Here is a 14,416-nt window from a genome sequence, read left to right as displayed (position 1 = left end):
CCCTGGGTGTCCCCATGGCTTCCTCTCAGAAAACCCTTTGGTGTGCCGTGGTGAGCTTGGCCTGGCAGCACTGCAGCTCAGCTTATCTCACATTTGCCCCTGAGTTTTTTGAAGAAAATTCTGGCTGAAGCAGAGTCCTTAGTGTGGCACATTTATAACAGAAATGYGCCCCTATGCATTTTGTTTAGGGATTGCCTAGATTGTGTTTCACCTTTATCACCTTTATTACCTGTCATACACACAGAAGCCTGTGAGCGCACACAAAATGTTATATAAATACCTAAAGCAAGAAGATTTAATTGGAATTGAAATTAAAACCAAGCCACTGATCACACTTCCCTTCCTGAGAAAGATCACACTGGCAGTTCTTCTGGAAAGCAGGAATAGAAAAGCCCTTAAAATTTAAAGTCATAACACAAWTTTTTCTCAGTATATCACACAACCCAAGATTATTGAGAAACTGAATTTGCATTACAGTGAGCTAGCTGAGCTGATCTACTGGTTAACTCATGTGCACACCATAGTTCCATATTAAGAAGAAATGAGTACAAAAGAATAAATTTAAACGATAAAGACATCTGAATGCAAACACCTTCTTGTGATCAAGAAGCTGCAGAGAAAGCATACAATGCTATCTGCAAACTTTGTGCTGCATTTCTTAATATTTAACCAACTTGAGAAATACAGATTTACCACTGATAATTCTACCTTGCCTAAACGGAGAGTCCAACAGATGGTTCCCCTCATATCAGCACTAAGATGATCCAAACCAGAATGACTTATGTCCTTCCACATACTCTCCTTGCGTAGCACCCATTCTTTTTCCACATGGCTATAAATCTGATATCGTTGCAAAGATATTAGCTCAGGTATGCTCCCCTCTAAGCAGCATTCAGACAGCAGACTTTCAAACTGACTGCATTACAACTTTACATTTAACAACTGCCTAATTAACATGGTTGTAAAGAATTCCTATAGGGCAATTACAGGCTGAATACACTTTAATCATTTTGGCACTGACTCCTGTTTGGATTGTACTTTTGTCAACAACAGCTTGAGCACTTTGAGCAATTGCTTAAATGACTTGTAAACTAAATGGCCTCTAATATTTTTTCTTCATCACTGTAACTAGAGAAGTCTGTGAGTGTGGCCTCAGTCAAAAAAACCCAAATGCTTGGCCTTTTTGGTAATGTAAAACATTTTTTCTGATTTAAACTCCAAATTTTTAATTCCCCTAGACACATCTAAGAATTCCCACAACTGCAAACAAATTTTCTATTCAAGTGATGGTGTTTGATTTCTCCTATTAAATATTTTTGCTACTCATTACTTTTTAGGTGATCAAGTTAAACAAGTGTCCTTAAATTTATGGGRAAAAAAAAACAAACAAAAAAAAAACCCAAAACTCCAGTTGAYATCTGATAGGATTGGAGACTGTTGGTAACAATTTATTTGATCCAGTCAAAAATTAGCTACAATTTCACAAATAAATTTACATTTATGAGATGCTCCCACCCAAGCAGCAAAAAGTAAATGTTTCCTTACTATCATTTAAATCTTATCATATGGGATGATAGCCTATTGATCCAGGAAGCTATCTTTCTGAGTAAGTGTTAATGCCATGGAGTGAATTAGTCTAGGAGACCCAGAAGCTAAGTCCAGTTGAAGGAAACACAGTCCCCATGAATCAACAACGATAAGAAAGTTGTGCCTCAGTAATTAAACAGCCCAAACCAAGGATCCTTCAAACCCTTCTCCCAAGAGCACACCCTAAGACTTTTCCTGCTCTCATCTGGAGGTTTATGTATGCTAAGACTGGAAAGTATCTCGTGGTGGTAGGAATAAGCTCCTATAGAGCTTTCCCCGGTAGAATGACCACAAGTCATGCCCACAGGTCACAGCAATGGGTTGCACACAGCAATCTCCATCCTTTCTGCAGCTGCTGTCTGCCTGCTGGGAAAGGAGAGGGATACCAGGCTTTATATGCACGCACATGCTCAGCTGTGGAAGAGAATGGAAGAAAAATCTAACTCGCTCATCATTTTCTGCCAGCTTACTCAATTCTTCCTGTTCTCTGACCAATCTGTTAATCACCCACCAGGAAAACAGGCAAGTTTGGACAAACCAAACACTGAATATGACTGTAGTCATGATGTATAGTCATGTTTGTTCCGTAATTACAGAATAAAACAAGAGCCAAAGAGGAAAATGAACCTGGAAATCAGTTTAAGTGATTACAACAGGCATCATGCAGCATTGCCTGCAYTAAAACTTAAAATTATGAATGTTATGTAATAAAGTTGCAGTAGATCCAAGAATATACAGTTATGCAATAATTTTTCACCTCAGACAAAGATGTGGAGCATGTTATGCCTCCTGAAGACTGTGTATTTACTAGTGATAACACCAGTGTTTTAATTCTAGGATTTCAGCTCAGTTTGGATTAGTACCCAGAAATGTATTTTACATTTCTCTATTTACAACCAGCTTTATGACAGAGCACTTCTGAAGCAGAACTCTTTTCATTTGGTTCAGAAGCAGAGCAAAGATCAAGATGATCACAACTAAATATTTTCCTACCTCTCCCTTCTGCAAAAGACTGCATCAAGCAAAATCACCAAACTCGGAACAAAAGAGGAAATGTTACGCAAAGCTAACAACCTTAGAGCTTTACAGGTGGTCCCCACTCAATCACTTAAACTCTYAAAAACACTATCAAGGGAGTCAATTCACCAGTTTTCCACTGTGTGGCATGGAATAGTGTCTCATGGCAGATGTAAAATCCTACTGGCACAACACCACCAGCTGCCTTTGCTAACAGACGCTCCCTGCACTGCTCATGCCCTTGAGCGATGGGTCCAAGGTGGCCCCGACATAAAAAGGCAAATATTGCCCTCTTGGAGAGAGGCTGTGTCTGTTGCCCTGCTCCCCCCCCTCCAGTGCTTCAAAGCACTCACCATTTCTCTTAACATGCATTTATGATAGCTGGAGCTGTGTTCAGTCCCYGTCTATCAACGTACTGAAGGCTATGCTGCTTCTTCTGGACACTCGTACGACAGTGTGCTGCAGCACACTCTGAGAATGGGTAGGGCTGCACTACTGAGAGAAGTGTTTTTTTTTTTCCTCGAGTCCTTTATCTGTTGATTGTAGCCTTCCATTTCTGTTTGTAGAATAAACATCAGCAAATGACTACTTCCTGGTATGTATTTGTTATATAAAAATATTCAATAGATCTGTCTGAAAGCCATCTTAATGTAATGGCACTGTGGTCAGTAATCTRTACTTTATACTTTTGGTACTGAGTTTGAGAGGTGAATGGTTAGAAAAGGGAAATGGTGTTCTGTCAGCTCCCTGTCTGAGCATTCAAATATAATCAGCACAAACATTCAGCCATATGACTTTAAAGTTTAACTTGCACAATTTTTGCATATGTAGTATTAAAGTTTTCACTTTCTGTTCCAGAAAAATGTTGGTTAATTCAGCTAACAAGAAAGAGGAATAAGAATGAACAAAATCTGTTCATTTAAAACTTCAAGCCAACATTTTTTTTGAAATTAGTTTGCAGTTTATGTTCCCAGTTCCAGTAAGTTCACATATTTTATTCATTTAAAACAAGGTAAAGCCTACCTTAATATAGTTTATGTACATGGAAAGGGTGAGTCTGGGTTTTCTTTTGCTCTACTTTTCCTGCACAAGAAATAATTCAGTCTTTCTATACAGAAAGGTTATGTCAGGATAAATGAGCAATTACAACAGAGTTCAACACTGAATGAAGCACAGAATAAAATAGAAAGCATTCGCCATGCTCAGAAGAGACTAAGAGCCTACTCATCTTACCAGGCATTATCAGTGCACCGTTAGGAAACCATTCGTGAGCTGCGTATCTTGAGCCCTGTCTCCCTTACAGTTGCTCATTTGATGAGTAGTAACTAGTTAATTTGCTGAGACTCGGTTATGCATGAAAGACAAGAGAAAAAAAACATGAGGTAAGAGTCAGATACTCCTTCGTATCTACGCTGGTCATCATGTAAGAATGTGGCATCATACCCTCAGTTCTACCCTTAATCCAGTAGAATTTAATAACATCAAATGCATAATTATGTAAAATCCTTCATCTGATGCTGTCAAAGCATATGCTCAGCACTTTGTTAACTTTTGTTAGTACGTAAGTAAATAATTATTACACCAACTTTACAAGTATGAGCAAATGGACAAAAGCAATTGAACAAATCGGTAAGGATTACAGTATGTCTTACAAACATAGCAACGGAAAGCAGAAGTGTGCAGTGACTGGAGATGGAGAATGAGAYAAAAATAGCAACACAGGCTATTAAGAAATTCCATTATTGCACAAAACAAGAATTTTTTTCAAGCAGGAGCTTTAAGGTTACCTAAAAAATAGGTCAGAGCTCATGTATCAGCAATATTGTAGGAGTATATTTCTACAGTATGGAGTCATTTACAGATAAATCTTGTGATGCAAAGAGTATTTGCAACCCTTCTCTAGCACAACCAATAGTCTTGTGAGACAGCTCAACYATGCTATTTCCTAAATGCTCAGAGGAACAAATGAAAGCAGTCATTTTCCATGCCTTTAAGTATTATTATTCAGAATTAAAATAGAGCACGTAAAATAAAGCACTGAACAAATATTTATGAGAAACTCCAAGCACATACTGTGCCTTAAAACTTGTGCAACCTGWACGGGACTTGTTACATACTGTAGGATCAGATTTTGTAGAAAAGCCTGATACAAAAGCATAAAAAGTGAATAAGAACCATACCCTGTTTGTTAACATAAACTGAAGAACTTCATCTTCAGTGAACAGAAGTTCACATTCACACTTAGGTTGGTATTTCCAGGCCATTGTGAACAGCAGAGGGAAATTAAAGTTAGCAGCCCTCTTTGTGGTTAATTTGACTGCAGTAAAACTATCAAAATACACACATAAGCCAACTTTTGCTAACTTCCACCACTGCTGACTGGTGGATCAGAGTTTAACAGAGTGCAGCTCAGGATGCTGTATTTCAATTTGACATAACTGGAGCTGTATTTAAGAAAGATGCTGTTTCTACTTACCCTCAAAGAGAAGCAGCATTTATATGAAATGGAGAACCCCTGYAAGTCTTACTTATCACTTCTTCTGTAATCAGTTGTAAAGACACAGCTCCTCTGATCTCCAGTTAACATCCACTGGGTGAAATTTCTGAGACCCTTGATCATATGCCATTCAGCACCTAAAAAACATTAATAAATAAAGCTGCAGGAACCTGGCAAGATGTCATATTGTTTCCCAGAAGTGGCAACTGAAAGAGATTGTAATAAAAGCTGCATATTTTCTCCCTGAAAGAGAAAATGTGTATTTTCCSTAAGCAAAATAATTTGTAACCCTAAGTAAATATCCCAAAGCAAAATAAAGTCCTGATAGGTGTTGTCATACAGAGAGCTCCCATTTGGTGGAAGCTGCAGTGACTCGGCTCTGGACAGCCCTGCTGCTGACTCACCTCATCCTTGGCTTGCTCAGATGGCATCAGATATTCCTTCAGTCTCTTTGCTGTTGCTTTTTCTATCAGGCTTCCATTGCTGTAAGAGATCCCACTCCTTACAAACAAGTGTTCAACAACACTAGAAGATCAACACATACAGGCTGAATTGGACAAAAGGGTGAAAGCCTTCCACAGAGCAAAGCCCTCAGGGAAAACACCAGCTGAACGTGAAGACCTCCATTCTTTCTTTCTTTCTTTCATCAAAGGGCTCATATCTGCAATCCATAAGTGGGACAGTTTGACAGAGAGAAAGTATCAAGAAGGAAGGTCTTGTCCCTCTTGGGATTCATAGGTCAGGACTAAACACTTTCATATCTACCTAAAAGCCCACAGGTAGTCAGGACACTGTGTGGTACTGGTAGAATACATTAACAGCTGGGCATTCATTTACCAAGGGGCTGCTGAACTACGCAGCTGATATATATTCCCAGCAGATTGATGGGATTATCACAAATATATTAACTAGAAATGGTCTTCTGGTAAAGAAAAGTGAATTCAGTTATAAATAGGTATCTACAGTTTCAGACCTGTATGTAAAACAGGAGCAATGTGGAAAAAAAATGGAATTCCAATTTCATATATAAATTAGTGGAAAAAAAGCTGGATAATCATCTTTCTAAAGTTTATTCAGCAGAATGTTAGAACATAAATGGAAGCTGTTATTCTGCACAGCTGGGTAGCCTTTCTCATAGGAGATAATCCTCCCTCCAAAGATAGCTAAACTTTTGAGATCTATTCGCAAATGCTTGCAAACCTCTGGAAATCCTTAACTAAAGAGGTACAGAAGAAAATCACCACCAGATATTATTGTTTGACTGTATAATGGATACCACAATAACTGTAAATGTTAATCTGGCACATAAAGATCTTATTCACCTAGGTGGGCTTACTCACCTTCTGGAGGGGTTTATTTTCCACCACTGACAATAGGAAACAGACTGATGGATGAGATCMTAACATCTCAGTTAAACTGAACAGATTTAAGATAAAGAGCACAGCTTCTTTCATGGTCCTGGTCACAGTACTTGATGAATGTCTCTCTGTGGGAATGCAAAATGAGAACTGGAAATGAAAGTGGAAAAACCCCTGCCAATATTTCTGCTTCGATTTCAGATTTTCTGGCACATGAATAAACATAACTGCCAGCTAGAATTTGGCCTCATGTGTGTGACCTGTAGAATATGGCACTGCTTTCATTTGTAATAAAATACATCTGCTGTCCTTCAGCAGTCTGGAAAAGCACACCTTTTAAGTGATTTTCCTATGTAATTTGAGTTTACCGAGCCATTTTTCCTGCTAGTGAAAATAGGCACAGCTCCAGCGCAGCTGATGGAGTTCTCATTTAAATCCAGAATGYGGCTCAGTATTTTTCAAGTATAAATAATTCTGAAGCATGTCATCAATTGAAATCTGTCAATTAAAATAAAATGGAACTAAGAATAGTATTTAAGTGGATAATAAAGACTCAGATTAAARCTTTTCTCATAATAYTGCTTGTTACGTTGTGTTTTCATTCCAACATTTACATTAGAGATRAAATTGTCCACATACCTGTGAAAAATAATTTTTAAATGTCCTCTGAAACCATTTCTGAATGGGTGGGAGCAACACAGCTTCACAGTAATCTTGGATTCTGGCAATTATAAAATACTCATTTTCCTATTGTCTCCTCTTCTGCCACTCCATTTCTTTAATGGCAGTGAGAGAAGAGGTCTGTAGGGGTTTCTCCCMCTGTAGCAGTTCACAACATTCAGCAGCTTCTGCTGCTTCCATTAATGTCAGTGTTAAAACCACAGCTGACTTCTAAAATCTAAAGTTAAGACTCTAAGGTTAGTATTAGAGCTAAGTACAGAATCCCTCCTYCACTTTTTCAAGACTGGGAAGAAACACAGAAAAAACACCAGAATCTGCACCTCAGCTTTACATGCTGACTTCCGTATTTCCTGAGGAAGAACTTTATCCAATCGACTTATTTCAACATTTCAGTTGAACTACAAATATGTCCCAGGGGAGATAAAGGCTAGGCCAAGGCAGCACAAATGCCATGCAAGAGTGTTTTCTATGGTTAATTGCAAATCCTTTGGTTACTGACGTCCTTCTGAATATTTTTCCTTTCACCTTCAGTTAGCTTATTTTCCACGTCTCATCCAAGGAACAACTAGGGTGCTGCCTGCTCTGGATTCCTCTAGAATTTAATGAAGTCATTCAGCCTCTTCCAGAAGACTTTCATTTTGCATGCTGAGGAGGTAATTAATGAGACACATGCAATTAGGGCAGTACATAAAGACAACAAAAATATCTTTTCCTTCCATCCTCCTACAATATAGGGACCAGTTTCAGTGTATACTCCTTGCACTACTAATGTCAATGAGAATTTTTGATCAGACAAAGAGTGTCCAACTAAGTCTGTGACATTTATGACTTTGATTTTATTTTATAAGACTATTTTATAAGAGCACCTGGGAATACACAACAGCAGAAAATGTTTGCTATATATTCTTGTCTTTACTTGCACCAAGAAGGAAAAATTCTCATTTTGGTCACTCCAGACCATCTTCCCTGTAAGAATGGATTCTTCTCATTCCTGCCAATTACCAAACTCTAGCAATCTAATTTTTCTCTAGTATACCTGTGAAAATACCCATCCTACCACAATGCTATCATGGAAGAGCCTAGCTCAGATCCAACAGTGTGCAAAAACAACATACAAAGATTGAAAGATAGATATTCAGATGAGAAACAAAGAGCAAAAATAGGATTTTCAAAAATAGCTGAAGGAAACGAATGCCCATTTTTCAAGCAAATTCAAGAAAAGTGGAGCGCCCACCTTCCTGGAGCTCCAAGTCCAATCTGTGTAGCAACTGGAAAACACCTGCTCAAACTCTGAATTGGCCTGATGTTTAGATAGATTGTATCAGATTGACAGACTTGTCTGAAAATTACTTGGTGTTTTATTTTTGAGTTTTGAGGTCTGGTCTCAAATTTGAATACACACACCATATTGAATCTACACACTTGCATTTGGATGTTAGCCATTACGTACATAAATTCATTGAGCCAAGCATGTTAGTTAAATTCTACCAGTCTTAAAAGAGATTGAGGCATCAGAAAAGATTACAATCTTAAGATATTTTGCAGTTCCCTTTCCATTACACATGCTGCTATATTTAGCAGACTGTTTGACATCCCATAAAATGATTGCACACTTGAGGGTTGCATTATTCTGCAGGAGAAGCTCCATGACATGAGCAAGCAGTGCAAGAGCAGTCTTTAAACAGGCACAGCTTATTAAGGACTCAGTCAATATGCTTTTATTTAGCAAACTTCCCTTGCTCTACAGGGCCAAACAGACACAGTCTCAACTCTAAGCCTCATCATATTGCTAATATTACAGTAAACCTAACTAATTAAAATACTTGAATTAAAAGCTCCAAGGTGCATCCCTTTTGAAATCAGATCTCAATGTTCTGAGGCGTTCTTTCAAGTTTACTGATACTTTCATTATAAATGCCAGCACACACTTAAAAAAAAAACAAAAAYAAAAAAACAAACACTAAAGATGCTGGATTAAAAACAGAGGAAAAATTAAAAAGAAAAAAAAGAAACTTTGATCGCTTCAAAGAACTGATCAGATGTCAAGGGCCTTGATTTGCAAACACAAGTGTGTTCGCATTTGATGTATTATTACCTAGAGATCACACCATCCTTCACATTTTCTTAGAAGGATGACAAAGATTTAGAAAACGCATACTACGTAACAGAGTTCAAGAGATGTATCTCAAAAACAGAGACAGTTTTGTTTTACACTAGTTGTTACAAAACAAGTTTCACAGAGAAATTCTTTATAATTGGTCCCATGCTTTTGCATTGACCGGCATCATTAACTAAATAAAATGATTTAACTGGCACTATAGCATGTATTCAGGAAGCTTAAAATTGTACAAATATAGCTCTGTTGGTAGATCTGGGGTTTGCATTTCATGATTACCAGCCTAGAACTGCAGGCATATCAAATCACACCTAGTCATAATACAAGTGAATAAAGAGGTTTGCTTATCAGTAGAAAACTTCTGCTGTCAAGATAACTGCCTTGTTCATTTATCATTTTAGAATAGCAACACAGTTATTAATTTGCAGTTAAAATACTTACTGAGAAGTGACCAAAAAGGAAGAAAAAACATTTGGAAGTTAAGTAAGCAAGTTTCTCATTTACTCTTTCGAAAGAAAAAGGAAAAAAGGTTTGCTATGTTTTGTCAGGAATGTTGCAATAGAATCTTAGCTTGTTTAGGCTGTCGGAGCTTCATTTCCAAGGAAATAAAGACAGAGTCCATTTACTAAAAATGCAAAAGGTACATAAAATAATAATGACAGAAAGATACATGCATTTCTCTGAAGAGGAAAGAATTTATTTAAAATAAAAATATGTTTTAAAACAAAATAAAACACAGTTTTGATCAACTATTTCACCTGTTAGGAAATCACTAACTTTTCACTGTAACATACTTTACCTGTGCAATACAAACATACACATGCAATAATATTAGAACCTCTTGAGTGTCTTGACTAACATTTAAGCCTTATATTTCCTATGTATGATGCTATATACAAAATAATCCTGAATTCTGAACACCTCTATCTGCTGACAAAATTTTCAAACCAAGGAAATATTTTCTCAGCCACTCTGATCAAGCTTTGCAGAAGCAAAATTTGTTGGACGTTGGATTAGGCAATATAGTTGAAGCCCAAGTTTGCGACATTCCAGTTCGAAGACAATTAGATTCTTTTCCTTATCAGAGGGAATGGATTACTCTCTTAGATCATAATTTTAGCAGCACTTATGCCTTGACTGATTGTTCTTGCAGGAGTAAATCCAATGGTACTTGAGTATAATTACTTACAGAGCCAGAGTCTTAGAAGCATGGCTCTCCTCACTTAAAAAAATACAGTTGAACAGCATTTTAGAGATAAGTTCATTTCTTTTTCTACATTAGAAAGACAATAGTGACTTCGATCTTCCTTTGGGAAGAGCACCATAGACAAAGTATGTTAAATGTTAAAACATTTATTTGAAAAAGCCTGTAGCGTCCAATGCTTTCATTTCCCAATCTAATCCTTACAGTGAAATATTTGTATCTGAATTTTACTCATCTCTTCAGCTGAGCAGTTCAGTTATGACATGAACTGTATCCTGCAGGTCTTTTCCACACATGCTGGGTTTGAGATCTGTAAGTCTGGAGTACTAAATTCAGAGCTATTTCCATTGGTAGCATTACGCAAACTAAACAAAGCTAGAGAATGCAAGAGCACCTCTCTGGCTTTAGATGTTTCTATATTCTGCTCCTGGGATATCTGAAAGCTTAATTGATTCAAGTTATTCCTTATCAAACTGCAAGTCAGGAGATTTGTTACAGAACCACACCTGGCCAAATTTTCTTCAAAAAACTGTTTATAGAGCTCTGCCACTTTTCTTTCCATATAGTTGTTGAGCACAGAGTTTGAAAGAGGCTCTTCACAGAGCATCATACTCCTTTCTCCAGTTTGATCTCCAGACAGAGACTTCATACTTGGCTTTTCAAGATGCTCAGATAGAGGGGATTGACCTAGAGGAATATCTGCAGACAGCAGAACAGGGCCATCAGGAAGTTCATCACACACATGGTCCAAAACACAACCTGAATCACACATATGGTCACCCACACGATCTCCCCCAATATGTAAGTCAGGATAGTTTTGATAAATACTATTGCATGACCAAGATCTATACAAATCCAGTTGTTCATTATTTTGTTCTCTTTGGGGAATACGTAAAGCTGGTGATGTGGTTCCTCTATCAAGACTTTTCTGATCTTTTACAGGTAACTCTTTTATGGATTTCCAGTGAGGGTCTTTCTTGCATTCCATTTTGCTACTTTTCGCAGTGATCTTGCCCTGCTTCTCATGTCCAGCAGCAAACTCTTTAATTTTTGGTTTGTCTACAAGTTTCTTTCTCCAAATTCCTTCCTTATCCTTTTCAGTTGCCTGACATCTATGAGGCTTATCTTGATCACARGTTTCTTTATATACAAGTCCAGTTAAGATGCCTTCTGCCAACATGACCACCAGTGGTAGAAAATCTAATCACCAGACTTCCATATAGACCTGTGAGTGAAAGAAAAACGGGCAAAGTACCTCAAGCTTATTTGAAAAAAAAAAAAAAAAAAAAAAAAAAGGATAAAAAATTAACCATGCATATTTCAAAAAGACTGTGATGTTGCTTTTATTCTAAAATGTTTCTCTTTAGTAAACAGTAACTTGGTGGCTCTTCTAAAAATGTAACATCTATAACTAGGTCATCAAAACACTTTCTGAAGATACAAGGGTATTCACCAGGTCTTCACCTCTAGTTTCACTTTTATTCTTAGGTGTCTCTTCTGCATTGGGTCTAGCTGAGATAGATTATTTACGAGCTGTTACACTGCAAGAACTTAAAAAAAAAAATCAAGATGATTTCACTTGTTGTCTACATTGTATCATCAGTTGCAAAACAGCTTTTTCCACCCAAAGACAAAAAATTATTAGCTAAGGCCTGATGCAGGAAGATAGTCAAGGTCAAAACTGGACTTAGAAGTTGATTCTAAATTGGCCTGAGCTATCCTACAAAGTGCTGAGGACCTTTGAAGGATGCTGATGGTTCTTCATGTCTATTAAAACTGCATCCCAAACGCAGCACTTGAGCATTCATGTGTACCAAAGTTTTTAAGAGTCTCTCCTAATGATGATTTTAAAAGATATAAATAGTTAATTTATCTCCTCCAACCACAGCTTAACAGCATATAGTGTACAAGTAGCACACTTTTATCTCTAAGGCTCCACAGTTCTATTAAATGCACATGAATAATTAAAAGCTAGTCTACATGCCTCAAAATCTATTACATTTTATCATTCCTTATCATTTCTTTCTAATTCATCTACTGTTAAAAGCAATGGGAATCTTTCCAGCTAAAGCTGTATCTGGCTTAAATTCACAGAGGGCAAGACTATAACCACTCCTGTTGCAGAAGAATGGGAAAGAAGAACACAAGCAAATCCTTCTATGCTTCAAATGTTTTCTTAATCTCTGCAGATTTCAAGTACCTTCACACATCTCTACTGTGCTCATGGTTTGAAACACTGGAGATGAGCAAGGAGTGAGGCTGTCTTACTGAAGAGTATGTTATGTTCTGAAGAATGTATCACAGAATCATAGAATTGGTAAGGTTGGAAGGGGACCTCTGGARATCATCTAGTCCAACCCTCAAACGAGTGGTGCACGCGGGGATCAAACCTGTGACCTTGGCATTATTAACACCACACTCTAACCAACCAAGCTAAATCTAAGCCCCGTACTGGAATGTCCTTTGTACCCTTGTGAGAAATCTACTAAAAACTATTTACGTCACGATAACTAAGGCTTGATTCTTTTCATGCTGCTTCGAATTTAAAATCAAGAGTAATGTCATGCAAGTCACTGGATAGCTCTYCCACACACATACAAAACCTCTGCAAATTTAATATGTTGTCTGATAAACAACTGGGAAGATTCTCCTTACCTTATTCATTTGCTTGTATAAGCAATCACACTATAAATCCAGTTTATTTGCTCTGCAAGAGAACTCATTTCTTTAATCCTAGTACACCTTCCTGAAAGCTATTCCAAAATGTCAAGTACCTGACAGAAGAAAATCTCCTACTTCCCTCCTAAATTTACGCACTATCGCAGTAAAACTGTTTGCTTCCCCCTCTTTTTTAAAGTATAAATCACACTTCCCTCCTTCTCCTCCAAAATTGATTGTAACACTGAAATTAGAATATGCTTGCAAGTGAGACTAAAGCAGACAGGAAAGGCAGCACACTATAACCTCTCCCGGTCACTTTACTGTAACTTTATCTATAGAACCATCTAAATATGTGAAAAGTAGGGTAACATTTTCTGAAGCACTTAAGGGACTTAGAAGAGAAAGTGCCATTTTCAGAAGAGACGAGGACATTTAGAAGGCTCAGTCTGGTTGAACGTCAATGGAATTTAGAATACTCCATGCCTAATTTACTTTTGAAAACTGGTATGCATGTACCCAGACTCTTACATGCCTATAAAAATTAGCTATTTTGCTCTGAAAATGCTCACAGTGCTAAAATAAGAGCTAAAACATGGTAACCTTAAAATACACACACACACACACTTTAAAGTAAGTGGTGCCTGCATTCTGGAACATAAAGAAGAAAAAAAAAGAGGAGGATATAAAGCCCAGACTTACCAATTCTGATAGGGTAAGAAAGATGGATAATCACATAGCTTGGAATTCTGCCACTACAACTGCTGTGAGAGTATGAGAGACCACTCTTTTCATTGTCATCTGTGTGAGCAGGAGCTGAAGTACACACCATTTAGTTCCTCATTTTGTGTTCTTTTTAAAACAGAAGTGGTCCCAGTGGAAAACTATGTCGTTTTTAGTACAGAGTGACAGCAAATCTAAAAGAGGATGTTAAAAAAAATGAATTGAGATGTTTCCGACTGTGGTGCAACGCTGACAAGTTGTATAACTGCTACTCAACACATCACTTAAAAACAACAAACCTTACTAAATGACCAAGATGTCTGTACCTCACCAAGCTGTTCAAAACTGAAATTGAATTCCACTGAACACTTCCATCTACGTTAAAGTTCAGTTTTGATACCATCATCCACCTGACTTACAGAGGCAGTGTTATTTATAGCATTTGCCCTTTTGAAACAAAGGGCTAAACTTGTAGTCTTRTGATCTTCCTTCACTCGGGAAGGAAATCACGATTTTGGTGAAATTTTATTTCTCTATAAAGAATAAATATGAAAATCTGCCTCTCTGAAGGTAGT

General features: G+C 37.4%; 1 protein-coding gene across 2 annotated transcripts; it reads right to left on the bottom strand.

The window, feature by feature from the left end:
* Positions 1-9,931: 9,931 nt before the first annotated feature.
* Positions 9,932-13,886, bottom strand: LOC146600243 (TLR adapter interacting with SLC15A4 on the lysosome-like). Of its 2 annotated transcripts, none has more exons than XM_085325982.1 (2): positions 13,821-13,867; positions 9,932-11,685 (listed from the first exon to the last, which is right to left on the bottom strand). In XM_085325982.1, exon 2 carries the CDS (start codon positions 11,638-11,640, stop codon positions 10,717-10,719), a length of 924 nt encoding a protein of 307 aa, XP_085182108.1. In that variant the 5' UTR covers positions 11,641-11,685; positions 13,821-13,867; the 3' UTR covers positions 9,932-10,716. The 2 variants fall into 2 exon arrangements, 1 of the variants encoding a protein (XP_085182108.1); XR_014898330.1 differs by lacking the exon at positions 9,932-11,685 and adding an exon at positions 11,753-12,001 and having other exon boundaries at positions 13,821-13,886.
* Between the last annotated feature and the right edge of the window lie 530 nt (positions 13,887-14,416).

Source organism: Rhea americana, unplaced genomic scaffold, assembly GCF_003343005.1.
Source record: "Rhea americana isolate MKP2758 unplaced genomic scaffold, rheAme1 scaffold_125, whole genome shotgun sequence".
In the NCBI taxonomy this organism is placed as follows: domain Eukaryota; kingdom Metazoa; phylum Chordata; class Aves; order Rheiformes; family Rheidae; genus Rhea; species Rhea americana.
Note: the sequence above shows the minus strand (reverse complement) of the source record. Positions and strands in the feature narration are given on the sequence as shown.